Source organism: Myxine glutinosa, chromosome 1 (assembly GCF_964187855.1).
Source record: "Myxine glutinosa chromosome 1, kmMyxGlut1.1, whole genome shotgun sequence".
In the NCBI taxonomy this organism is placed as follows: domain Eukaryota; kingdom Metazoa; phylum Chordata; class Myxini; order Myxiniformes; family Myxinidae; genus Myxine; species Myxine glutinosa.
The window spans coordinates 104,366,707-104,394,222 of record NC_136261.1 but is presented as its reverse complement, the minus strand read 5'-3'; the positions used below and the strand labels follow the sequence as shown (position 1 = coordinate 104,394,222).

The 27,516-nt window shown below is 46.8% G+C and overlaps 1 protein-coding gene across 3 annotated transcripts in view; it reads left to right on the top strand.

Moving 5' to 3' along the window:
• Positions 1–27,516, top strand: part of LOC137427118 (cationic amino acid transporter 2) — a 100,712-nt gene that overhangs the window by 65,925 nt on the left and 7,271 nt on the right. For all 3 annotated transcript variants that reach the window (XM_078775504.1, XM_068116304.2, XM_078775502.1), the window contains exons 11-12: positions 19,924–20,090; positions 25,354–25,462. In XM_078775504.1, coding sequence (XP_078631630.1) covers positions 19,924–20,090; positions 25,354–25,462 — 276 coding nt within the window. The remainder of the gene's footprint in view (positions 1–19,923; positions 20,091–25,353; positions 25,463–27,516) is intronic.

Below are 27,516 nucleotides of genomic sequence, written 5' to 3'. Positions count from 1 at the left end.
ATATTGTTGAAATGAAGATCAAATAGCTGTATGTTGAAATATGTTGAAAAAGTCAAAATTTTACATGGGGTGTACTTACTTTTTCACGTGACTGTATATATAGATATATATAGATATAGATATATATATATATATAGATATAGATATATATATGTAGATATAGATATATAGATATGTAGATATCCATTATATGTGCTGTTACGTGCTTCTCCCCAAAACCCGGTCACGGTGTCCCTCCAAGCCTCGAGAGGAGTCACGGCAGAAACATGTGTTATTCTGTATGCCAAAGATCAATGGTGAAGCCACACCAATTGTTACCAACCAACAAATATTGTATTAAGATCACAAAAGAATAACAACACAAAAACAATAGTAATCAATTGTACAACAAATAGTATATCTTTCCTATGATGGTACCATCAGGTTCGTACAATATAACTCACTGTGCTCCAAGTGAGCGAAAAGAAGAAAATTCCCAATGTCTCTATTCCGGCATCAAGCCCAAGTCGATCCGCTCCAGCGATCGTCAGAACGATGTCTAATCGAGACCAGAATCCCGTTCGGATGACAGCCACAGCCACGCGGCCAAAGCTGCGCAAAGGTGCCCTCAAGGCGACGGGGAAATCCAAAGGCGCCCTCCAGGCGACTGCGAAATCACACCCTCGGGTATGGACGTTTCACGGCTCCAAATCGGTGACCCGCAGATTTGCCTTCAAAATCCACGTTACACACACACACCAGATAAACGTCTGAATGCGGTGAAAACGACTGAAGCGAAGCAAAGAAACCTTGCTCAACGCGCAAAGCGCGCGAGTCAAAATGGCTGACGGCCCGCTCTCGAGGCGCAACGGCGCGACGATGATTCTCCTCGGACTCGACCGCCAAAACCCGACACGCAGGTTGATCTGTCACAGCGATAACAACTCTGTCGCAGGAATCTCTTTCCTGGGAAACCCACAGTTCACTTGTGACTCTTGCTCGCCAACATTCGCTCCAGACCTCGAAGCGACTGGGCTTCTTGTCCGACTTCACTCGCTCCGCCTTTTCTTTTTTTTCCTCTTCATCTTCTTCTTCGTCGTCCGGTTCCGGTTTCATTTAAAACATTAACTTTTTTCTTTTGAAAATAGTAATATCTTCCCCTTAAACGACAACAATAATAGTACATGGAATCAAAAATGTTTACAGTGGATGAAAACCACAACAACGGAAGTGACGAATCCGTAGCACTTCCTCCCCTCAAAAACGAAAGTTTGAACATAGTGAAAACTTTCTTTGCAGACAAAAACTCTTAACAAACAAAAGTAAAACTCACACCCAAATTATCAATTCACGTGAGCAACAATAATTAATATTCCCCAAAATAAAGCAATAAAACCTCCAATCAACCTGTAGAAATTTCCAAAGTTAGTTCACTCTGGACAAAGCATCAGCAACGACATTGTCCCTGCCCTTTACATGCTCAATCTCCAAGTTGAACTCCTGCAAAGCCAAACTCAGTTGTCGGGAAGTCGGGGGTTGTGATCAGTGAAGACCTTTATCGGGAAGGTAGTAGTTCCCAGATACACCTAATAATGCTGAAGCACTGGCAGGAGAGCAATGGTCTCTTTTTCCACGGTGGCATAATTTGCCTGATGTTTGTTAAACTTTCTGGAGTAGTAGCACACCGGGTGATCCACTCCATCCTCATCTTCCTGTAATAGAACTGCCCCAGCCCCCACATCACTTGCATCAATGGCCAACTTGAAAGGTGCTTGAAAATCCGGGGCTGCGAGGACAAGAGAGCTCATTAATATTGCTTTGATGTGGGCAAAGGCAGCCTGACATTTGTCATCCCAAACAAACTTGTTCTCTTTTCTCAGCAAATTCGTTAAAGGGGCTACCGCATCAGAAAAATTCCTGCAGAACCGCTGGTACCAACCAGCCATACCCAAGAATCTCAAAAGCTCCTTCTCCCCTTTTGGAACTTGGAAGCGATCAATGGCTTCTGTCTTGGCTGTCACCGGTTGCACCTGACCCTGACCTACGACATGGCCTAGGAACACCACCTGTGCCTTTACAAACTCACTCTTAGATAAGTTGATGGTCAACCCTGCCTCGGTCAGTTTCTTGAAAAATGCATGGATTTGTTTAATATGATCTTCCATGGTCATGGTGTGGATGATGACATCATCCAGATGAGCCTCCACCCCCTCAAGGTCTGCAATAAGCTTATTAATCAGCCGTTCAAATGCAGCAGGCCCGTTTTTCAATCCAAAGGGAAGAACCTTGTACTGATACAACCCATTTGGTGTGACTAAAGCCGAGATTTCCTTGGCTCCATCAGTAAGAGGAATCTGCCAATACCCTTTCAGCAAGTCAAACTTAGTTACAAATTTAGCTGGGCCTATTCTATCAATAGTCATCAATCCTCGGGATGGGATATGAGTCGGTCCTGGTCACTGCATTAACCCGTTTTAAATCCGTACAACAGCGAAAACTGCCATCGGGTTTTGGAACCAACACAAATGGTGAGCTCCATTCACTGCTGCTTGGTTCGATGATGTCATTCTCCAACATATTCTGAACCTCCTTCTGAAGATACTCCATCTTCACAGGGTTCATCCGATAGGGGTGTTGCTTCACAGGAGTGGCTTCCCCCACCCCAATATCATGATACACCAAGTCAGTATGACCAGGTACATCTGTGAACAAATGTGCAAACTCAAAGATTAGGCTGGACAGTTGTCCTTGTTGTTCCCTCGTCAAATGACCTAATTTCTCATCTAAATGACTCAACACTGTGGCTTCTGCGCATGCGCAAGATTGATCGTCATGCGGCTTCTGCGCATGCGCAAGATTGGTCGTCACGTCTCGTCAAAGCTGTCCCCGCGCGCACGCTTTCGAAGTGAAGTAATTTTTCACAATTGTGTTTTTGTCGAATCTACCTTTCTTTCGGTGTATGTACCTATTGGGGTGACTTTAATTGGTTTCTCGGTGTTGGTTTTTCATACCTGTGTGCAGAATCGTCGTTTTTTTCGTATCGTGTATTCTGAGGCCTAGTGTAGTGCTAGTAGGCTACCGTGTCAGCCCTTGGCTTGAGGCTTTTTTTTTTGTCTCAGCGGTTCTTCGATCGCGCTGCAAATTACTTTCGGTCTCTGTTTTTCACGGTCTTTTCACCCCATACTTACTTGTTTTTAAATCTCAAAAAAAAACCCCAAAAAATATTTTCCTTCCCTGTTCTTATCCGTTTGTTCGTTCTTAGTTCGTCCCTCCCCCCCTCCCCCCCGTTCTGTATCCGATGCTCCCCCTTTCTCTTCCTTAAGAGTATGGACCTCAAACATCCGGGGCCTTCGCTCAAACTTAACTGATCTCTCCATACAGGTTGCTTCTGACAAACCAGACGTGATCTGCTTAACAAAAACTTTCGTCCTTCATGATGTCTCTGATTCCTTGGTATCTCTCCCAGGTTACTCCCTCCTCCGGTATGATAGACCTGAGCCTCGTCCTGGAGGTGGGGTTGCTATCTTTATAAAAAACTCTTCCTCACTCGCCCTGCACTGCCCTCTCTCCACCTCACCCCCAGGAATACCTTTGGCTACGGCTTCCCCTTCACTCCCACCTTTTGTTCATATGTGTGTTGTACCGTCCACCAAACAGTGATGACTCCGTCTACATCTCGCTGTCTGATAATATGGACCAACTTCTATCTACCCATCCCAACTCTCTCTTCCTCATATGTGGTGATTTCAACTGTCACCATGCCAGTTGGCTGGGGGTGGGTACCTCTCTCACCAGCCATGGCTCTTCAGCAAAGGACTTCTGTGACTCACTGGGACTGACACAATCTGTCAATTTCCCAACCCGGATCTCAGTCAACGGAGCATCTTCTCTTCTGGACTTGGTTATGACTAACTTCCCTGAAAATGTCTGCTGCTCTTCTTCTGCTCCAATCGGCTCTTCTGATCATGTGCTTGTTAAAGTGGACATCTCTCTGACCATTCTCAGAGAGCCTCCTCAGCGTCGATGAGTCTGGCATTTCACTCAGGCCAACTGGCACGATCTTCAAGCAGCCATCAATCATCTGGACTGGTCTCCCATCTCTACCGCCTCTGACATCAACTCATCCTGGGAATTCTTCCAAAGTAAATTGCTCTCTCTCATACACAGATTTATCCCATCTCGTCTTCAGTTGTCATACCCTTCCTCCCGTCCATGGTACTGCGCATGAGAGAGTGATCTGATCTTGTGGTGGATGTGGTGGATGTGGATCATGAGTCTGATCTTGTGGTGAGGCTATTGCCCAGAAACGACTTGCTTTAGTCTCCTGGAAAGCAAATCCAACGGAAGGAAATCTCATTTCCTTTCACAAAGCCCGAAACAAGTGTGTGTCCACCCTCAGGAGAGCCAGGAAACAATATTTCTCCGTTCTCAGGACCGAACTCTCTTATCTGTCTCCCTCTTCCAAATCCTGGTGGCATCTGGTCAAATCTGTTTCTGGTGTTTGTTCCCCCTCCATCCTCTCCCTCACCTCAAATGGCCACACGGCTGACTCCGCACGTGAAAAAGCTGAATGCCTCAACTCTGTGTTTGCCTCTAAATCTTGTGTCCCAAACCCATCCCTCTCTGTACCCACCATACCCAGTTGTACCCAGCTGCTCCTGGACTGACTCTGTGTCCTTTCCTCCTGACAAGGTGGAAAAGTTTCTGTCAACCCTCGACTCTGATTCTGCAACTGGACCTGACGGCATCAGCCCACGGGTCCTAAAATCATGTTCTTCCACTCTTTCACTCCCTCTCTCTGTTCTCTTCACCCTCTCTTTTGCTCAAGGTCATCTTCCATCTGCTTGGAAATCTGCCAACATCACCGCTTTGCACAAAAAAGGTGCAAAAACAGATCCCAGCAACTACAGACCAATCAGCCTTCTCCCAATTATCAGCAAAGTCATGGAATCCATCATTGCTTCAGATATGAAATCTTTCCTCTTCTCCAATGGCTTGATCTCTGATCATCAATTTGGTTTCAGACCTGGACACTCCACTCTGGACATGCTGCTTCTGCTTTCTCAACAATGGATGGAGGTCCTCAATGCCAAACAGGAAATTAGAGCAGTCTCCCTTGACATATCACGTGCCTTCGATACGGTCTGGCACCCCGCTCTGCTCACCAAACTCTCCTCTTTTGGTATCCATGGAAATCTCCACGCATGGCTGGCGGACTTCCTCTCTAGTCGTAGTCAACGTGTGGCCCTGAATGGGTTTCTCTCATCTCCTCTTCCTGTTCAGGCTGGAGTTCCCCAAGGCAGTGTTCTGGGCCCTGCGCTTTTTCTGGGCTTCATCAATGATCTCTCTGACTCTCTTGAAAATCCTCTCTATCTCTTTGCTGACGACTCTACTCTCTGTCGCTCCATTCTTCATCCCTCAGATCGGCAGTCTGCAGCCTCCTCACGACTCTACTCTCTGTTGCTCCATTCTTCATCCCTCAGATCGGCAGTCTGCAGCCTCCTCACTCTCAGACCTTGACAAACTCAGACCTTGAAACCAAAGCTGCAGACCTTGACAAAATCACAGACTGGGCAAACAAGTGGAACATGTCTTTTAAACCTGACAAATCTCACACTCTTACGATGTCTCTCCGAAAAGACCGACTGGACAACCCTCCCATCCACTTTCTGAATAATCCTCTCCAAGAAGTTCTGTCACTCAAGCTTTTGGGTCTCACTATCTGCCATGATCTTTCCTGGGAAAACAACATTTCAAATCTGGCCTCCAAAGCCAGTCGCCGACTGAGCATCCTCCGTCGTGCGAAGTCCTTCCTTGGCACACCTGAGCTCCTCACCACATACAAGGCTTTCATCCGCAGCTCAATGGAATACTGCTCTCCCCTCTGGGCTGGTGCTCCTGCCTCACACCTAGCTCGCCTTCACGCTGTTGAAACCAAAGCATTCAGAATCATTGGAATCTCCCGCGATGAAGCTAACTCCAAGGGCCTCTCACTCACTCACCGCAGGCAGGTTGGTGGTCTTTCCGTCTTCTACCGACTCCTCTCTGGCCTTGCCCCCCCAGCTCTCTCTGGGCTCTGTCCCGCAAATATTCCTACAGGTCGCACAAGATCTGCCTGCAACCCACTTATGGTTAAACTGCCAAAATCAAGACTCTCTGCTCACCTTCACTCCTTCATTCCTCTTTTCTCCCGCCTCTGGAACAAACTCCCTCACTCTCTTCAATCCCACTCCACCCTCCAAGTCTTTAAAACAGCTGTTCACCACCATCTCTTATCTTCCCCCATCCAAAACCTTTATCTTTTCTACCCCCACTAATTTCACCGCAATTCCACTTTTTTGAAATACCAACTTCTGTCCAGGAAGTCCTTGGTGTCCTTGTGTTTTATACTTCTCCCTCCCCCGCCCTTCCCATGCCTCCTCCCCCCGGGACCTCTCCCTTCCACACATCTCCCTGCTCTCGGATGTTGTGTTTGTGTGCTTCCCTTTCTCTCCCCATCTTGTCTTCCGCTCCCTCTTTTTGGGTATTTTGTTTGTCTGGTTGATTTGTTTGTGAAGTAAATGTTAGCTCTTTCACGAGCCTCGATTCAGTATTAAAAAAAAAAAAACAAAAAAAAAAAACACAACAACACTTCTGTGTTCGTCAATCTGGGACAGGCCTGGTCATCAAATTTGTCAACCTCTGGATTCTCTTGCACCCCTACTACAGGCACGACAGGTGAGACGGGAACCATTTCTTCCACAGGCTTCCTCTCATGATATTTCTTCAGTCGGTTGACGATGCAGCTGCCGCTTTTTCCATCGGTCGGGAGTTGTCACCACGTAATCTGTTTAATTAACCCTCCTTTCGATTGCATCGGGACCAAAATATCTAGCCAGTAGTGGCTGGCCTGGAACAGGAAGCAACACTAACACTCGGTCCTCAGGACTGAAATTTCTTATCTGAGATTTCTTGTCATGTCTCACTTTCATTTTATCCTGTGTCACTTTCAAGTTTCTTCTCGCAACTTCACAAGCCTTTGCCAATCTGTGCCTAACCTTTCCTCTGTGCCTTCCTAATCTGTGCCTAACCTTTAAATCTTTCCTCTTCTCCAATGGCTTGATCTCTGATCATCAATTTGGGTTCAGACCTGGTCACTCTACTCTGGACATGCTGCTTCTGCTTTCTCAACAATGGATGGAGGTCCTCAATGCCAAACAGGAAATTAGAGCTGTCTCCCTTGAGATATCACGTGCCTTCGATACCGTCTGGCACCCCGCTCTGCTCACCAAACTCTCCTCTTTTGGTATCCATGGAAATCTCCACGCATGGCTGGCGGACGTCCTCTCTAGTCGTAGTCAACGTGTGGCCCTGAATGGGTTTCTCTCATCTCCTCTTCCTGTTCAGGCTGGAGTTCCCCAAGGCAGTGTTCTGGGCCCTGTGCTTTTTCTGGTCTTCATCAATGATCTCTCTGACTCTCTTGAAAATCCTCTATCTCTTTGCTGATGACTCTACTCTCTGTCGCTCCATTCTTCATCCCTCAGATCGGCAGTCTGCAGCCTCCTCACTCTCTGCAGACCTGGACAAAATCACAGACTGGGCAAACAAGTGGAACATGTCTTTCAATCCTGACAAATCTCACACTCTTACGATGTCTCTCTGAAAAGACCGACTGGACAACCCTCCCATCCACTTTCTGAATAATCCTCTCCAAGAAGTTCTGTCACTCAAGCTTTTGGGTCTCACTATCTGCCATGATCTTTCCTGGGAAAACCACATTTCAAATCTGGTCTCCAAAGCCAGTCGCCGACTGGGCATCCTCCGTCGTGCGAAGTCCTTCCTTGGCACACCTGAGCTCCTCACCACATACAAGGCTTTCATCCGCAGCTCAATGGAATACTGCTCTCCCCTCTGGGCTGGTGCTCCTGCCTCACACCTAGCTCGTCTTCACGCTGTTGACCAAAGCATTCAGAATCATTGGAATCTCCCGCGATGAAGCTAACTCCAAGGGCCTCTCACTCACTCACCGCAGGCAGGTTGGTGGTCTTTCCGTCTTCTACCGACTCCTCTCTGGCCTTGCCCCCCCCAGCTCTCTCTAGGCTCTGTCCCGCAAATATTCCTACAGGTCGCACAAGATCTGCCTGTAACCCTCTTATGGTTAAACTGCCAAAATCAAGACTCTCTGCTCACCTTCACTCCTTCATTCCTCTTTTCTGAATGGGTTACGTTAACCCCCTTGCCCGCATTTCTTCTTCCACCATCTTTCGCCAAGTCTTTCTCGGTCTTCCCCGTCTTCTACTTCCTTCTACATTCATTTCCATCACTCTTCTCAACCAGTCACTTTCATCCTTCCTCAACACATGACCAAACCATCTCAACCTGTTCCTCTTCACAGCATCAATCACAGGCTCTATTCCCATCATCTTTCGCAATTCATTATTTGTCTTCCTCTCTCTCAACGATACTCCGCACATCCGTCGAACCATTCGCATTTCCACCCTTTCCAACCTTCGTTGCTGCTCTACGTTCATTACCCATGTCTCGCTCCCATAAATCATAACACTTCTCACACATGCAGCATACACCTTTCCCTTCAGCTTCAACGACACTTCCCTCCTCGTCAGCACGCCCCTCAGTTCCCGAAACTTATTCCATGCGCCTCTCACTCGAGAAACAGTTGCCGTGTTTGATCCACCTTCTCCATTCAGCATGTCTCTTAGGTAGCAAAATGTTTTCACACCTTCCAGCTTCATGCCGTCTCCAAGATCCAACTCAACATTTCCTCCATCTGCAGCTCCCTCTGTGCACACCTTACATTTGAATGGAGCTGCCACACTGGTTAATGACCCTCTCAGACCACTACATTTTTGATGAACCCACTCAGCGCACATTGTACATTGAATGGAGTTCACTCCGACACCCTTCCGACACACAGCACACGGCCACTTCCCATTTCATTCCACCTCACCACATGCTTTACCACTTGCCTTCACCTTCAGACCTTTTGTCTCCATACACTCCTTCCACTTGTTCATCTTCTCCTTCAGTCCATCCATACTTTCTGCAATCAACACCAGATCATCTGCATACAAGGACTCCCACAGTAAACCCTCCTTTACATTCTGAGCCAGCACCTCCATCACAGCGACAAATAGTAGTTGACTTAGTACCGACCCCTGATGCACTCCCACCTTCACCTCAAACTCACCACTGTTCCCGTCCTTCGTCCTTACAGCTGTGCGCGCTCTTTCGTACATTGCCATCACTACTCTGATCAACCATTCCTCCACTCCTAACTTCCTCAATGCCCATGTCACTACTTCGTGTGGAACCCTATCGAATGCTTTCTCCAGATCAACAAACCTCAAAAACAACTTCTTCCTCTTCTCCATGTACTTCTGCAACTGCCTTACAATAAAAAGTGAGTGTCGTTCCTCTTCCTGGCATAAATCCAAACTGCATTTCGTCGATCTTCACTTTCTTCCTTATCCTTCTCTCCAACACCCTTTCCCAATACCTTCATTCCATGCTCCAATAACTTAATCGCTCGATATGAGCCACGGTCCAGAGGGTCACCTTCCCCCTTGTATAGAGAGACGAGGGTACTCAGTTCCCAATCCACTGGAATGCGGCCTTCTTTCACCACCAGATTACAGATCTCTGTCATTCTCTTCACACCCCAACTTCCTGCTGCCTTCAACATATCTCCCACAACTCCCGTCGGCCCTCCCACTTTTCTACTCTTTATTGCCTTTATCGCTTCCTCAACTTCCTTCTCAGTTATCTTCTCTGCGGTTCCGAAAACTGGGTTTCTCTCCATGTTGCCATCCCATTCATTCTCTGCATTCAACAGCATTTCCATATATCTCTTCCATCTTCCTTTAATTCCATCTGGGTCCACAACAATTTGTCCCACTTCATCCTTCAAGCAACTCACCCCCATCACATCACACCTCTCTTTCACTGTCTGCTTTGCAATCCCGAATACCGCTCTCTGACCCTCTTCCAAATCCATGCTTTCTCCGAACTCTTTCTTTGCAGCCTTCTTGGCTGCCTTATAACTTTCATGCTCTGCTTTTTCTGCCCCCGTACCCTTCGCCTTCTGCCACTTCTTGAACTTCTTCCTCTTCTTGTCAATCCTCTTTCCAACTTTATCATCCCACCACCATGTTTCCGAGTGCCTCGGTGGTCCTTTTGTCCATCCACATACCTCACCAACGGCTCCCAACAGACTATCTTTCATTGACATCCAACCACTTTCAAGCTCAACCACATCATCCTCTACCATATTCATCCGCTCTTTTAATGCCTCCCTCACTGTCACCTCTTTCAACCTCCACACTTTCATTCTCGGTTGGTACTTCACCCGCCGAGCTCTCCTCGCACCTTTCACCCTTATGTCGCAGACAACCAAGTGGTGCTGTGAAACAGCCTCCTCTCCCGGGATCACCTTTGTGTCCTGGAGGTGCCCACTATCTCGCCTAAGCACCATGAGGTAGTCAACGGTTGTCGTCGACCCACCTGACGTGTATGTATGTAACAAGCTTATTAGCCTCTTTCTGGAACTGAGTATTACAAATCAACAAATCGGCTCCATCAGCAAACTCCAAAATCCTTTCACCTACTCCATTTCTCACACCATATCCGTAACCCCCATGAACTCCCTCAAAACGGTCCATACTCCTTCCCACATGTCCATTTAGGTCTCCTCCTACCACATCAACTTCCTCATCTTTCACGTTTTCCATCAGCTTCTCTATTGCACACCAGAGCTTGTCCTTCTCTTCATCGCTCCGACCAACCTGTGGAGCATATCCCGAGATGACGTTCACCAAGAGCTTTCCAATCATCATTTTCACCATCATCAACCTATCACTCACTCTAGTCACACTCACCACACTGTCTTCAAACTCCTCAGAAAACAGGACACCAACGCCATGCACGCCCTCTGGGCACCCTTGCCACACAAACTTGTATTTCTTTCCCTGCCTACCCTTCACCATTCTCACACCACTTCCCTTCCATCTCGTCTCCAACAACCCAACAACCAGGACTCTTCCCAGAGCTGGCTGCCCGGCCAAACTGAGCAATCGGTGGAGAAGGGCCTTGGTAAGAGAGGTGACCAAGAACCCGATGGTCACTCTGGCTGAGCTCCAGAGATCCTGTGTGGAGATGGGAGAAACCTCCAGAAGGACAACCATCACTGCAACACCCCACCGATCTGGGGTTTATGGCAGAGTGACCAGATGGAAGCCAAACAGTTCAATCTTGGTTTCATCAGACCACAGAATCTTGTTTCTCAGTCTGAGAGTCCTTTAGGTGCTTTTTTGCAAACTCCAAGCGGGCTTTCAGTGTGTCTTTCACTGAGGAGAGGCTTCCGTCTGGCCACTCTGCCATGAAGCCCAGATCGGTGGGGTGTTGCAGTGATGGTTGTCCTTCTGGAAGTTTCTCCCATCTCCACACAGGATCTCTGGAGCTCAGCCAGAGTGACCATCGGGTTCTTGGTCACCTCTCTTACCAAGGCCTTTCTCCCCCGATTGCTTAGTTTGGCGGGGCGGCCAGCTCCAGGAAGAGTCCTGGTTGTTCCAAGCTTCTTCCATTTAAGAATTATGGAGGCCACTTTGCTCTTGGGAACCTTCAATGCAGCAGAGATTTTTTTTTTGTAGGCTTCCCCAGATCTGTGCCTCGACACAATCCTGTCGCTGAGCTCTGCAGGCAGTTCCTTCGACCTCATGGCTTTGTTTTTGCTCTGATATGTATTGTCAGCTGTGAGACCTTATATAGACAGGTGTGTGCCTTATCAAATCATGTCCAATCAATTGAATTTACCACAGGTGGACTCCAATCAAGGTGTAGAAACATCTCAAAGATGATCAAGAGAAATGGGAGGCACCTGAGATAAATTTCAAGTGTCATAGCAAGGGGTCTGAATACTTATGTCAATGTGATATTTCAGTTTTTTCTTTTTGATAAATTTGCAAACTTTTCTAAAGCCCTGGTGGCTCATGGGGTATTGAGTGTAGATTGATGAGGGAAAAATGAATTTAAACGATTTCAGCATAAGGCTGCAACATAACAAAATGTGAAAAAAGTGAAGGGGTCTGAATACTTTCTGAATGCACTGTATATATATATATATTGTTGTGGATATGAGAATGTTTTTTTATTTTGTTGTTGTGGTAAAATGTTGTTGTAAAAGGTTGTAAAATATCACCCCTCCTCCCTCCGTTTGTGGTTGTATAAAGGTCAAAGGGCGTTTCCGTAGTTAGTCCATAAAACATACATGCAGGACACGATATATCCTTTCTTTTGACAGTTATATCCTTATTATGTGTATTAGCGTAAGGCTGTGTCTTCCATTAATTGAAATACTCCATTGCACCAGTGAAAGAGATAGATTCCCTTCCATTCCCCCCTTTCCGTCAATTGCAATTCGAAGTGCCTCCCGCATTTTGGTCGGTTTTTCCCTCCAATAACCGCCATTGACCACGAGGCTCGAGTCGGGGAAGGAAGGCGTGTCTCCACCTCGTCATAGAGGGGAGGAGTGAGCCCGCCCCACTCGACCAACCATGAGCCAGGGGTTCGGCTAGAGAGGGCGGAGGAAGAGCGATCGGGGAGGGTCGCAAAGGTTGAGGGGCGGGGGCCTATATAACCCAAGGCAGGGCGTGTCCAAAAAAGGAGATGCGTTTTTACAGAGGAGAGCACTGAGCAGAAGACAGAAAGGCCTGGAGTTGGACTTTGAGTTGGTCTGAGTTGGTTGGGAGTCGGTCGTCAAGTGCAGAGTGGTGAAGAGTCAGTCAGTAGAGGTGGTGGTCAAGTGGTTGCGTTGGTTGCGGTGAGGAGTCGGTGGTAAAGAGTGAGGGACCAAGAAAGAGAGAGAAAGAGTCCTGAAGCAAGAGAGGAAGTTGTTGGACTGGGTGGGACTAAGGAAGGAGAGAGAACCCGTCACACCAATCCCCCAAGCTCCGCGTTGGCTCCACCAAGCTCCGCATTGGCTCCACCAAGCGTTCAGCTCCACCAAGCTCCGCGTTGGCTCCACCAAGCTCCGCGTTGGCTCCACCAAGCTCCGCGTTGGCTCCACCAAGCTCCGCGTTGGCTCCACCAAGCGTTCACCTCCAGCCATCCACCTCCTGCAATTCCCCGTGTGAGTCGTCTTTTGTTTGTTCTGTCCTGGGTTAATTAAGTCTGTATAAGCTAGTATTTTCCCTGTGTCACCTGCGTCTTATGTGCTTGTAAATAAACGTGACTGCTTTCTTTTTGCTTGTGTGTAAATAGTCAATAAATTCAGTCGTATTTCCAAACCTTTCTTTGCCTTCGTTTTCCTCTTTGCATTGCGTCGTTTTCGTCTTTTCCCTCATTGAGCAGCTAGGGTGCGATACGGCCAAAGTCTGGGTGAATCGGGTGAGTTTTGTTAGGTCGCGGTTTTAAACCACCGCTCGGTCTATAACATCCAAACCGCGATCTATAACAATTGGTGTCGGGGAGTGAGATCGACCCGGAGCGCGCTTCACGCGCTCAAAATTATAAAATACCGAAATTTGTTTTGTTTTAAAGGAAAAGCCCGAATTTTGAAATCGCGCCATGGCTGTCCAAGGCGACGGGATGCCGGTGGGAGAGATAGAGGGGTTAGAATCGACCCAGGACTTAGGAAAAAAAATGGTGGAGGAGAGTAAAGAAGGTGTGGTTGAGGGTGTATCAGGTGCACAAAATGGCGGCCTCGCGCACCTGGTTGAGGGGGCAGCTGCGGCCGCACCCTTTGTACTACCAACGGTGGTCCAAATGCAAGCCTTCATGGCGCAATTCGCCGAGATGCTGAGAATAAACGGGGAGAAATTGAGTAATAAAATGGAAGCAATAACCAACAGAATGGGTGACCGCATGCAAAAATGTGGGGAGACCATGGATCGCATGGTGGGCGAGAAGGTCCCAGGGGTGCACGAGGAGGTAACGCGAGTCGAAAAGCGCTGGTTGAGCGAAGCGGAGGAAAGCACGGGTACAATGACGGGGGTAGAAATCGCGACCCGGGGCTTGGAAAAGCCGGCGACCGATGAGGTAGAGGGAATTTTATTAAAGCCAACGGTCGTCGAGGTGAGTACAGAAAAAGCGGAAGTGGGCATTGAAATTGAAGAGATGACGGAGGTAGCCCGGGAATTGGAGGGAGAAATGGATAATGTACAAAGTCTGTGTTCAAATCATGATGAGATGCTCACTAACCAAATAAAAAGTTTGCAGGTGGCAAAGGAGGTGCGGAGACAAGGTACGGAGGTGAGTGGCAATGTATATGATGTGAGGAAAGATTCAGTCGGCTTGGGGATTGGTTTGGATCCGGGTGTTCGTGAAAGGCCGTTGGTGAAGTGTGTGACAGGTCAGGTGTGCGAAAAAAGAGGTGTGCGAGAATGTCCGACCATGGGGTGTGTGAGGAAAAAGTGCACGCCGAGGAGTGAGTGTGCCGTCAGGAGTGAGCCGGTCGAAGCGCGTGTGCGAGGGGGTACATGGAAGCGCGGTGTGGTGAGTGTTACGGAGGAAGTAACGAGAGAGTGTACACCTGTGGTGAGTGTTACGGAGGAAGTAACGAGAGAGTGTACACCTGTGGTGAGTGTTACAGAGGATGTAACGAGAAAGTGTACGTCTGTGGTGAGTGTTACGGAGGAAGTAACGAGAGAGTGTACACCTGTGGTGAGTGTTACGGAGGAAGTAACGAGAGAGTGTACACCTGTGGTGAGTGTTACGGAGGAAGTAACGAGAGAGTGTACACCTGTGGTGAGTGTTACGGAGGAAGTAACGAGAGAGTGTACACCTGTGGTGAGTGTTACAGAGGATGTAACGAGAAAGTGTACGTCTGTGGTGAGTGTTACGGAGGAAGTAACGAGAGAGTGTACACCTGTGGTGAGTGTTACGGAGGAAGTAACGAGAGAGTGTACACCTGTGGTGAGTGTTAGAGGATGTAACGAGAAAGTGTACGTCTGTGGTGAGTGTTACGGAGGAAGTAACGAGAGAGTGTACACCTGTGGTGAGTGTTACAGAGGGTGTAACGGGAGAGTGTGCGCAAGAGGTGTGGTGTGTAACACTAACAGAGAGAGCGTTGGTGGAATGTACGGACGGCGTTGGAACGCCAGGTTTTGTGAGGGTGAAAGGGGTAGCGTATGCTTGTAAGCATGCAAGTGAAGCATCGATGGTAACCGGTTTAGTGGTTAGAGCGACGGATAGCCGATGCGAGCACTCGGTGCGAGGGGTGCTTGGTTGGGTGCGAGGCCCGGCGTCGATCGAAGCTGCGTCGTTTCTCTTCGAAGCGTCGTTGCCGATTCGGGCTTGGCCCCGCCCCGCACGGTCGAGTCCGGGCTTTGTCGGGCGAGGCGACCGGTCCGGTTCGAGGGCGAGTGGGAGGAAGCGGAACGGTGCCCCCTCGTGGGGACGGGGTTCCGACCAGGGGAGATGGAGCCATCGGGCCCGGGACCGCAAGGTGCCGCGCCGAGATGGTGCGTGGAATCTCGGTCCAACCAAACCACCTCCCTTGAACCGAAAGCCGGACGGATTCAACCTGCAGGCAACCAAACCACCCGAATTCATTGCTCGGCTTTACGAAGCCGAGTTTAATGATGTCATGACGCACCGAGGCTAGGATATAGCGGACTGTGATGATGGTGATCGTGATAGTGATAGTGTTTTGGACCCAAAATTAGAGAAAAACAAAATTTGATGATTGGCAAAGGATTGGCAGTAATGATTGGCAGATGATGAGTAGTGATTGGCAAATTTTTGATTTGTTGAAATTTGATGTGCAAAATTGGTAGTGAGCGATGGGCCCGGTGGGTAAGGCTGGCATCCCTGCCACCCTTCCCAGGTGGGGGCAAAGGAGCTATAGTTTATGGGGTGTATGGCAGTGAAAACTAGCCCGGGTGGGTTAGGTTGTATGGATAGGGCCCTAGAAGATGACATTAGGTAACGTTAAGTTTAGTTAGTGACTGATACCTGTAGTGGGGACGCAGGTAGATTAGTGTGGATGATAATGACGTGGGAGCGCAATAGTTTAAAGGGACGACTGGGAAGCGCAAGTTTTAGAAGGGAGTAGTTAGCTGAGATGATGCCGTGTGTGTGAGAATTGAACAGGTGTGATTGCACAGGTGTGCAACTGGACAGGTGTGTGGAGCAGTGTATGAGGGAGTAGTGGTGATTGTGTGTTGTGTTGACCAACTGGTCCAGGGAGAGGGGGAGGGTGCAGGTGGCACCAGGTAGGATTGCACAGGTGTGCAACGACAGGTGAATGAAAGACAGGTGTATGGAATAAATGGTATGGAGTATTGGAATGGATGGTCGTGGAGTGAGTATGGTGGAAATTGTGGAGTGGAGTGGATGGTGCGAAGGTGTGGATGGGGGAAGAGTGGACCCCTTTCACGAGTACCCGGGGCGGGTAGTGTAAGTGTTAGGTAGAGGGTATAGGTAAATTGTAGTTGGATATTGGCATCTGTGGTGCGGGTGACAGAATGGTATGTGGATGGGTGCGTTGGTGTTGTGGAAATGGCTGGGCGTGTAGCCTGTTAGTGTGTGTAGTTGGTTTGGGCACTCCACCACTGTAAGGATGTCGGCCAGGTGAGGCCGCAGGTGGGCTCTGGGAGCCGGTAGTAGTTGTTGTGGATGGGGCCCGAGGATCCGGAGGACGGACCCGGGTTGCCCAGTGCCAGAGGGCACCATGGGGTGACAGAGCCAGGAGGGGCCTGCCCCAGTTAGATAGGTTAGGGTGAGGAGCTAGGTAAGCTCGGGTGGCAACTGCAGTGGTGGAGGTGTGCAGGTGGGTAGACCCGCTGGGAGAGGTACACGCCACAGCCCAGAAATTGTGCGAGGGCACCGGGAGATGAATCGGGGGAGTGAGACCCCAAATTGAAAAGCACCACAGTTTGGCCAATGGGAATTGGTTTTTAGAACCCATAGTGTAAGAGGGCCAATGGTTTGGCCAGAGAAAGACCCCGGGTAGTGTAAAGTGTGTTAAAATCATTTAGAGGATAGTTAGGATGAAGGATCTCCTCGCACCATCTGCATCCACTCACCTGAGGTGACAGGTACTCCACACCATGCCATGTTTAATTATTTTTACTGTGCAAATGTTTGGAATGTGAGACGCATCATGACGTGGGTGTGACATTGTGCGTAATTCCATCTCTTCCTCCTTATGAGGATTGATGATGAATTGATGATGGCAAATTTTTGAAGTAGAGGGATTGTGGTGACGAATTTGGTATAGGGGAAATATGGGGAAGACGTGACAGTAGTGACGAATTGGTAATGTGTAGGTTTTGTACATATGGGGTAAGGGCAAGGGTGGGCTAGGTAACAGGGGGGTGACGTACGGTAGGGACGAGCTTTCTCACTTCGCCCTCCGTACGCATTTCGCCTTGCATTGCCTTATTGATGTGTACCCTTGTGACCTTACCCCTCGCTCAATTGTCTTTCCCCTTTTGTCTCCCACATGACCTGTGCGCCTTTGGGCGCCGAGGGGAGCGTGCGTGGGTCGGCCATTGTGCGCCCGAAATTCCCAGAACCAGCTGTCTGCATCGATGCACCACATTATGGACCACATGCCTGTGGCCGAGCACCACTTATGGACCCCATGGGTTGGGGCATGGCCCCTCTGCTGGAACCGGCCAAGAGGGCCCGAAATCTTGCTGGCGGACCTTGGCCACAGGGCACCGATGCCCCACAGGTGAACCACACATAGTCGGCCCTGTGGGCCATAAATAAAAGAAAATAAAAAAGGGACACATTGGGCACACTTTATTGAAAATAGGCCGCCAGTAAGCAAAGCAAAATGAAAATGACAACATCTGGAAGACAAATAATAATCACCAGCAGGGGGAGCCGAAGAGCAAGAGACACCTGCAGGGTTAGGGGTTGTTGATTTTATTTTTATTGAACATTCATTGAACAATGGTGACTGCACCGATTGGTGCTTGGGTGTGTATTGGTGCGTTTTTGGGTGCGTTCATGGTGCGTCGATGCAGAGCAGACTGTCTCCCCCCCAGAAAGAACAATTACAGGTCCTGGGTTAGTTTTGTAAATAAAATTAGCGTCAGTGTAAATAATGCTTCCCACCGTCAGTGTATAGTTTGAAGACCATTCCGCAATTCGGTTAACTGTGGGCGTAAGTCTGTTAGGCAGGGTGCAATGGAGCAGCGGGACACATTTATTTATGTTTTAAAACTGTCGCACTCAGGGTCAGGTTAAAAGTAGAGGGAACTACACCTACGTGCCACACTAAGGTAAAAGTAATAGGCCCGGGACGTGCCTAAGGGGAGGAGGGTGCAGTGTTGTGGATATGAGAATGTTTTTTTATTTTGTTGTTGTAAAATGTTGTTGTAAAAGGTTGTAAAATATCACCCCTCCTCCCTCCGTTTGTGGTTGTATAAAGGTCAAAGGGCGTTTCCGTAGTTAGTCCATAAAACATACATGCAGGACACGATATATCCTTTCTTTTGACAGTTATATCCTTATTATGTGTATTAGCGTAAGGCTGTGTCTTCCATTAATTGAAATACTCCATTGCACCAGTGAAAGAGATAGATTCCCTTCCATTCCCCCCTTTCCGTCAATTGCAATTCGAAGTGCCTCCCGCATTTTGGTCGGTTTTTCCCTCCAATAACCGCCATTGACCACGAGGCTCGAGTCGGGGAAGGAAGGCGTGTCTCCACCTCGTCATAGAGGGGAGGAGTGAGCCCGCCCCACTCGACCAACCATGAGCCAGGGGTTCGGCTAGAGAGGGCGGAGGAAGAGCGATCGGGGAGGGTCGCAAAGGTTGAGGGGCGGGGGCCTATATAACCCAAGGCAGGGCGTGTCCAAAAAAGGAGATGCGTTTTTACAGAGGAGAGCACTGAGCAGAAGACAGAAAGGCCTGGAGTTGAACTTTGAGTTGGTCTGAGTTGGTTGGGAGTCGGTCGTCAAGTGCAGAGTGGTGAAGAGTCAGTCAGTAGAGGTGGTGGTCAAGTGGTTGCGTTGGTTGCGGTGAGGAGTCGGTGGTAAAGAGTGAGGGACCAAGAAAGAGAGAGAAAGAGTCCTGAAGCAAGAGAGGAAGTTGTTGGACTGGGTGGGACTAAGGAAGGAGAGAGAACCCGTCACACCAATCCCCCAAGCTCCGTGTTGGCTCCACCAAGCTCCGCGTTGGCTCCACCAAGCGTTCAGCTCCACCAAGCTCCGCGTTGGCTCCACCAAGCTCCGCGTTGTCTCCACCAAGCTCCGCGTTGGCTCCACCAAGCGTTCACCTCCAGCCATCCACCTCCTGCAATTCCCCGTGTGAGTCGTCTTTTGTTTGTTCTGTCCTGGGTTAATTAAGTCTGTATAAGCTAGTATTTTCCCTGTGTCACCTGCGTCTTATGTGCTTGTAAATAAACGTGACTGCTTTCTTTTTGCTTGTGTGTAAATAGTCAATAAATTCAGTCGTATTTCCAAACCTTTCTTTGCCTTCGTTTTCCTCTGCATTGCGTCGTTTTCGTCTTTTCCCTCATTGAGCAGCTAGGGTGCGATACGGCCAAAGTCTGGGTGAATCGGGTGAGTTTTGTTAGGTCGCGGTTTTAAACCACCGCTCGGTCTATAACATCCTAACCGCGATCTATAACAATATATATATGTATATGTATATATGTTACAAAATTGTCATCATGAGCTAAAGATGCTCTGTATCTTTCTGTATATTTACCTGCGGATGACTTATGTTAAGAGACATTGACTCAATATGGGCATTGATAATCTCGTACATTTTTGCAGTGCTCTGTGTAACACTTAGGCAAAGTTGTTGATACCTGTGGTTGGAGCATTGCATCACATTGCATCATATCCCTGGCGCTTCGAAGTTAGTTTGGCTTTTCTCACGCAATAGATTTCAGAAATTGTTTTTAAAGTACTCAGTTTTTAATCAAAGGAAAAGTCTGAATCTGCAGCAGACTAACTTATCAATTACTGGTGGACTTTACCTACCTACAGGTGTGCTGGCGACTTTATGGAGTGTTGTCCTCGTGCAATGGCTTGACAATTTCATGCAGCCTTCACCTTTTGCCATAGTGATGTTCATTGTCTTATCTGGAGGCTTGCTTGTTGCTGGTATCATCCTCTGGAGACAGCCACAGAACACTGATTGTATCACCTTCAAGGTAAGTTAATATATTACCACTTTGATGCTTGTCATTGAAGCATAATTTGTGTGCGTGTCATTTGTCGTCTCCATTTGTGGGTTTCAGGAGGTGGAACGGAGTCCTCCCAGGACCCAAAGTAGCCATCTCCTCTTCAGTGAAGGATCACAATTAATCGACCAAGCTGGTCAACTTTTTCAGAGTTTTGTTCCAAGGACTATTTTCAGGATCGTCGCCGATCCCCGGACTGCCTCCAATTGTAGTTAGTTTGTGGTAATATTCCCGGGGATGTTTTTTTGGTTTTTTTTAATCAGTGAGAGTCTTCTTATCTAATAATCATTCCGGTTGCTGCCATTATCACTGGGGCAAATTTGACGCTCTTCAACTTCCAACATCTCATTATCTCATTATCTCATTATCTCATTATCTCATTTTTGAGGTCCCGGTATTTGGGCATTTTCTTGATTTTTTTTTTTTTTTTTTTTTTTTTGTGCATTATTTTGGCCAAAATCGTTGGGTATTGATACTTCAATCAGCAAAGCTGTCTTTTCCTTTTTGTTCCTGAGTACTGCAGTCATGGCCAAGAATATTGGCCACCTTGCACCTTTTTCAAATAATTTCACAATTTTCTCTAAAGATAAGTTGAAATTGACAAGTGTTTTGTCTCCACAATTCTTTATTTCACTGTTAGTATTACAGAACCTTTGTTTTTGATTCAGAACTTAATATATCCTTTTAAATCAGAAAATAAAAAGAAATGGCATTGGCAAAATTGACACTGGAAGAATTTTATTCATTTGTCCTCCATTTATTGAAGCAGAAAAATCTGAAGCATCTATGATTCTCAGGAGAGGGAGAAAGCATGGTATGATTTTTATTAGAGCAGTAAAACGTGACTACAACTTGATCCAAAATCAACAAAAACGCATCCCGGCCCTCCAAGAGCTCACCAAGCCGTTCCAGTTTCATAAAAGACATACACATCATACACATCATATACACATGTAAACATGACAATACATGAGAACCCAACAGCAGACTGACATGTACATCTCACAGGAAGGTTCATATAATCACAATCGATCAGGCACAAAACGTTTGCGAGTCGTCACTCATAAATGCAGCTGGATCGAAAATACTCGGCCACTTCCGATGCTGGAGATGGTATGTACTCACTTTTGTTGTGTGTCACGACACAATGTATTTATTCAAATATATGTTTAATAATACACTCACTGATTCAAGACCAGCTTTAAACACCATCCGAGTGATGACAGCCTTCAGCATCAAACCTTAGGTTGCAACTATTCGACCTGCAGGCACACCTGTCGAGACATTGTCAGACTGTCTGCAAAGCCACGTCCAGGACCTTTCACACTTCACGCACGTTATAGCGTGAATCAAACTTTATTTACATAATTATTTATTATTTATTTATTTAATGTTCTGTACATACAGTGCATTCAGAAAGTATTCAGACCCCTTCACTTTTTTCACATTTTGTTATGTTGCAGCCTTATGCTGAAATCGTTTAAATTCATTTTTTCCCTCATCAATCTACACTCGATACCCCATAATGACAAAGAGAAAACAGGATTTTAGAAAGTTTTGCAAATTTATTAAAAAGAAAAAACTGAAATATGACATTGACATAAGTATTCAGACCCTTTGCTATGACACTTGAAATTTAGCTCAGGTGCCTCCCATTTCTCTTGATCATCTTTGAGATGTTTCTGCACCTTGATTGGAGTCCACCTGTGGTAAATTCAATTGATTGGACATGATGTGGAAAGGCACACACCTGTCTATATAAGGTCTCACAGCTGACGATGCATATCAGAGCAAAAACCAAGCCATGAGGTCGAAGGAACTGCCTGCAGAGCTCACAGACAGGATTGTGTCGAGGCACAGATCTGGGGAAGCCTACAAAAAAATTTCTGCTGCATTTAAGGTTCCCAAGAGCCCAGTGGCCTCCATAATTCTTAAATGGAAGAAGTTTGGAACAACCACGACTCTTCCTAGAGCTGGCCGCCTGGCCAAACTGAGCAATCGGGGCGGAAGGGCCTTGGTAAGAGAGGTGACCAAGAACCCGATGGTCACTGGCTGAGCTCCAGAGATTCTGTGTGGAGATGGGAGAAACTTCCAGAAGGACAACCATCACTGCAACACTCCACCGATCTGGGCTTTATGGCAGAGTGGCCAGACGGAAGCCTCTCCTCAGTGAAAGACACATGAAAACCCACAGAATCTTGTTTCTCACAGTCTGATAGTCCTTTAGGTGCTTTTTTGCAGGATAACGTGGAGGTACGCAAACTTGGCTTGGTTGTCTCGCCTCGGTTTGAATCTCGGACCAACTATAAACTTGTCATCCCGATGTTTCACAGGCTGTGTGATTCATCATTTTGTGTACCATCCCTCCGATGGATGTTAAACTGGGAGTCCCATCTGATGGTATTAATTGGTGGACTTTGACATCAAATATCCCACGGTGTCCTTTGTGAAAAACAGACACGCTATCTCCGGCACCATGAACAAATTACAAATTCCTGCATTAAATACTGCTGGAAAGGCAATTGCAAACCACCCAGTATAACAGTCAATACACACAGTAATGGTTGGTTTCCTATCCTGTTCAATAATAAATTCTGCAAATGTGTTAAAAGTTGTGCACCGACGATCCAGAATCTGAGAGAAGGGACTGAGCTGTGTTTTGCCTTTATGTAAATTATTAGCCCGTCCCTGCGCAGCGAGACAGGTTTTGCAATCACGTGTCTATCTCTGTCCCATAACTGTTTTACCATTTGAGCTTACTAGGGCATTGCCCGTACTATATCTATATCTAAAATTATATCCCCCCCCTCTATTTACATGAAATGGTTTGGTCCAAAGCGAACGGCTTGCGAGTACGGTGACAATCCCCCCCCTCTATTTACATGAAATGGTTTGGTCCAAAGCGAACGGCTTCCGGAGTTTGGTAAAGCAATCGCCATCGCGTGCACAAACGCGCAGGAAAGCGAATGAATCGCAAATTCGTTTTTATTAGTTTTAAAACTTTATTAAAACATAGTTTAACGGCAACATAGTTTTCCAACGTGAAATAAATGAATACGCTGTCAAATGTGCCATCCGAGGCAGAGTGTGTCCGCCACGTTCGGCACACGCGATCGTTCGCTGCTCTCTGATTGGTTGAATCGTTTTTTGGACATAGCTCGGTAAGTAATTGTCCGATTAATATGAAACCTTGAAAAGGCACATCCTCGGGTCCCCAGCAATATACCTGGCAAGTTAAAAGTATATCGGACCCGTGGTTGTCGAGAAACAGCGGTCACAGACAAACGTACAGACAGAGATTACTGGAATTATAGATAGATAGATGTTGTCAAATTTTCAACAAACATTGAATATGAGAATCCTGAGAAAAATCATTAATATTTGGGTTAAAAGGGCAAAGTCCAAGTGACTATAAATAGCTGTTATTTGCCCGCAGGGTGTTAAACGCATGACATCTTGTTGTTTTTAGCATTGGAGACAAGTTCCAGGAATGTGGTTGCTCGGGAAAAAGTGTTCAATAATTATAAACAACTATACAGTCTGGGAAAAAGTCTATAACACGGAGGCCCCCTTCCCTGTATATTGTTTAATGAGTAGTAAAACCTCGCCGTCCGCGAGTTCATGGTCTGTGATTTCACATATCCACGCTCAACTTTTAGACACCCTTTCTCTCCCTCTGCACCGACATTTCCGCGTACTCATGGGAAAAGTGAACCCCCTCCCCACCCCTTGAAACTAGTCCTGTTTTCATTAATTTTTAAACTTTCCATTTTTGGATAATGGTCATAACTTTCAATTGGCTATATGGGAATTACGTGTTTTTTTAACCATATAGCCCAAATTTTTGAAAATTTACATTCAGTTGGGGCTACTCAACAAAAACAACTTAACACAATACGACAACAACAACAACAACAACAACAGGCATTTTAAGGCCATTTTCCCTGCTAGAGCGGGGGTTAGCCTTGCTTGCCATGACAATCTTCTTGCTTGCTTTGCTTGCCATGACCTTGCTTGCCTTGCTCGCCATGACAATCTTCTCCATTTTGCCCTATTTTCTGCATCTCCCCTTGTTAACCCCGTTGCCCGCATTTCTTCTTCCACCATCTTTAGCCAAGTCTTTCTCGGTCTCCCCGTCCTCTACTTTCTTCTACATTCATTTCCATCACTTCTCAACCAGTCACTTTCATCCTTGCTCAACCAGTCACTTTCATCCTTGCTCAACATATGACCAAACCATCTCAACCTGTGTCTCTTCACAGCATCCATCACAGGCTCTATTCCCATCATCTTTCGCAATTCATTTGTCCTCCTCTCTCTCAACGATACTCTGCACATCCACCAAACCATTTGCATTTCCACCCTAACCTAACACAATACAGTACTTTTTTTTCCACAACTTCAATTTTTCATGTATTAATGATTTTTGGACTTTTATCTGGGGTGCTGCAACCTATTTCATTGACTTGCATGTTATAACCTGTTCGCTCTTCGCGATTTCGCCAATTGCATAGGTTTACAGGGACATAACCTCTGCGGATGGTGAGGTTTTAATGTATTTCTTGGGTTCCCGACTGTTGTGCTTTTCCACTCTCTCGTCTCTTGTCTCCCACTCACTCCCTTTATTTTGCGTTTTGTGTTAGCTCTTATACGAGCCTCGATATAATATACAAAACAAAAAGAAAAAAAGCCACACTTGGTACAAGTATGTATATTGTATAATGATGTAAAGATAAACGGATTGGATTATTAGGTCAAGAGTTCAAATGTCAGAGGTCCCATTAGGTAACAATTCTGTTACTGCACTAACTTGTGAACCAGTGATGGGAGTTTGACCAAACTTGGCAGAAATATATATATTATGATGCAAAGATGAACTGATTACATTTTGGCGTCAGAGGTCATGTCAGGTAAAAATGTGATACTTGAGAACAGCTCAGTGGATTTAAGTCAAACTTTACAACTATGTATGATGATGTAATAATATCATATCGGTCGACATCGCGACGTTGAAGTGTCGTTTTAGTTATATGTGGAACACAAATGAATAAGATGTACATTTTATTATTTTAGTTGTTTTCATCAGGTTTAGCTCGAGTGCAAAGCGGACGTGGACGGACTTTGCATTTTGAGATGCTTTGTAGTTTTGGTTTTAATGCAGCAGAAAGCAATCACAAGAGCTGCTTATTGGACCTTACCTGTGTTGTGCGTGTTTTACTGTGTTTGGGTGCAGGTTCCGTTGCTTCCTTTCCTGCCAATTGTCAGTGTGATGGTCAATGTTTACCTCATGATGACTTTCAGTGGAAGTACCTGGGTGCGTTTTGCAGTCTGGATGGTCGTGGGTAAGATTATCATACATACATACATATTATACAGACTTGGCATTTAATATGGAATATTATTTTTGTGGGGGGTTTTTTTTTTTTTTTTTTTTTTTTTTTTTTTGTATACAAGATCGAGGCTCGTGAAAGAGCGAACATTAATCACACAGAAAGACACACAAAACAAATAACATCGGGAGCGGTAGACAAGATGGGGAGAGAGGGGGAAGGACGCAAACACACCATTTGAGAGCAGGGACCGAGAGACATGGAGACATCGAGAGAACTGTGGGAGGGAGAGGGCTTTGGGGGGGAGGCATGGGAAGGGGGGGGGGGGTGGGAGAGGTATAAAACATATGGACACTGCCAAGACTTCCAGGAAAGAAGTTGGAATTTCAAACAAGGTGGATCTGGGGTGAATTAGTGGGGGTAGAAAAGATCAAGGTTTTGGATGGGGGAAGATAAGAGATGGTGGTGAACAGCTGTTTTGAAGACCTGGAGGGAGGAGTGTGATTGAAGTGAGTGTGGGAGTTTGTTCCAGAGGCGGGAGAAAAGAGGAATGAAAGAGTGAAGGTGAGCAGAGAGCCGAGATTTCGGCAGTTTAACCATCAGAGGGTGGCTGGCAGATCTTGTGCGACCTGTAGGAATATTTGGGGGACAGAGCACAGAGAGAGCTGGGGGAGCAAGGCCGGAGAGGAGTCGGTAGAAGACAGAAAGACCACCTACCTGCCTGCGGTGAGTGAGTGAAAGGCCCTCAGAGATAGCTTCATCGCGGGAGATTCCAATGATTCTGAAAGCTTTGGATTCAACAGCGTGAAGCCGAGCCAGGTGTGAGGCAGGAGCACCAGCCCACAGGGGAGAACAGTATTCCATTGAGCTGCGGATGAAAGCCTTGTATGTGGTGAGGAGCTCAGGTGTGCCTAGGAAGGACTTCGCACGACGGAGGATGCCCAGTCGGCGACTGGCTTTGGAGGCCAGCTTGGAAATGTGGTTTTCCCAAGAAAGATCATGGCAGATGGTGAGACCCAAAAGCTTGAGCGACAGAACTTCTTGGAGAGGATTGTTGAGAAAGTAGATGGGAGGGTTGTCCAGTCGATCTTTTCGGAGAGACATAGTAAGAGTGTGAGATTTGTCAGGATTGAAAGACAAATATTACTTTAGGTGAATTATTATTACAAATAGGGGTGAACTTACTTTTCAAGATGACTTAGAACCAAAAGTTCATTGGAATTATGTTGAAATTATTCTAGATTTTGTTAATGTGACCTGTAAAAGAAACAAAAACCACATTTGACATTTCGAAGCAAATCAATTGATCCTTGAAAGTGATGTAAACTGATATTGAACTCAATTCACGGACAGTACTGTGTTAAACTTCTGTACGTTTTCCAGAATTATCTCTTTATTTTGCACATTAGCCAAATTTTTTTTCAACAAAAACAAAAGCTAAATTATGACTGGGATTACCGACAGTAAAATTACAGTTCAGTACTTCGTGTAACCCCCACGAGCATTCAGGAGAGCACGTACACGGCGAGGCATGCTGTTCGCGAGATTTGCCAAGGTTTGGACAGGAATCGCTTGCCATGCAGTGAAAATAGCCTGCTGCAATTCACGCACAGAGGTCGGCTGCTGGTCCAAGTTGTCGATTTGACGCGTTCATTCTGCCCACAAGTTATCTATCGGATTCATATCCGGGGACATGGCAGGCCATTCCATATGCTCTACACCACGGTCAGCAAGAAAGTGTTGCATCATGCGAGCACGATGAGGCCATGCATTGTCATCTTGGAAGACAAAGTTTCCTCGAAAGGCTGCACGAGCAAATGGAAGCAATGTTTCTTCCAGAATGACCCTGTACTTGAACTGGTTCAGGTTTCCATTCAGAACAACCAGGTCAGTTTTGCCCCCTGCCTGAAAAGCAGCCCAAACGGTCACCCCACCACCTCCAGCTTGGACTCTTGGCACTATACAATCTTCGTTGTGGGCTTCATGCACTTGTCTGCGCACTCGGACACAGCCATCTTGACGATAGACCAGAAATCTAGACTCGTCACTGAAGGTCACGTGATTCC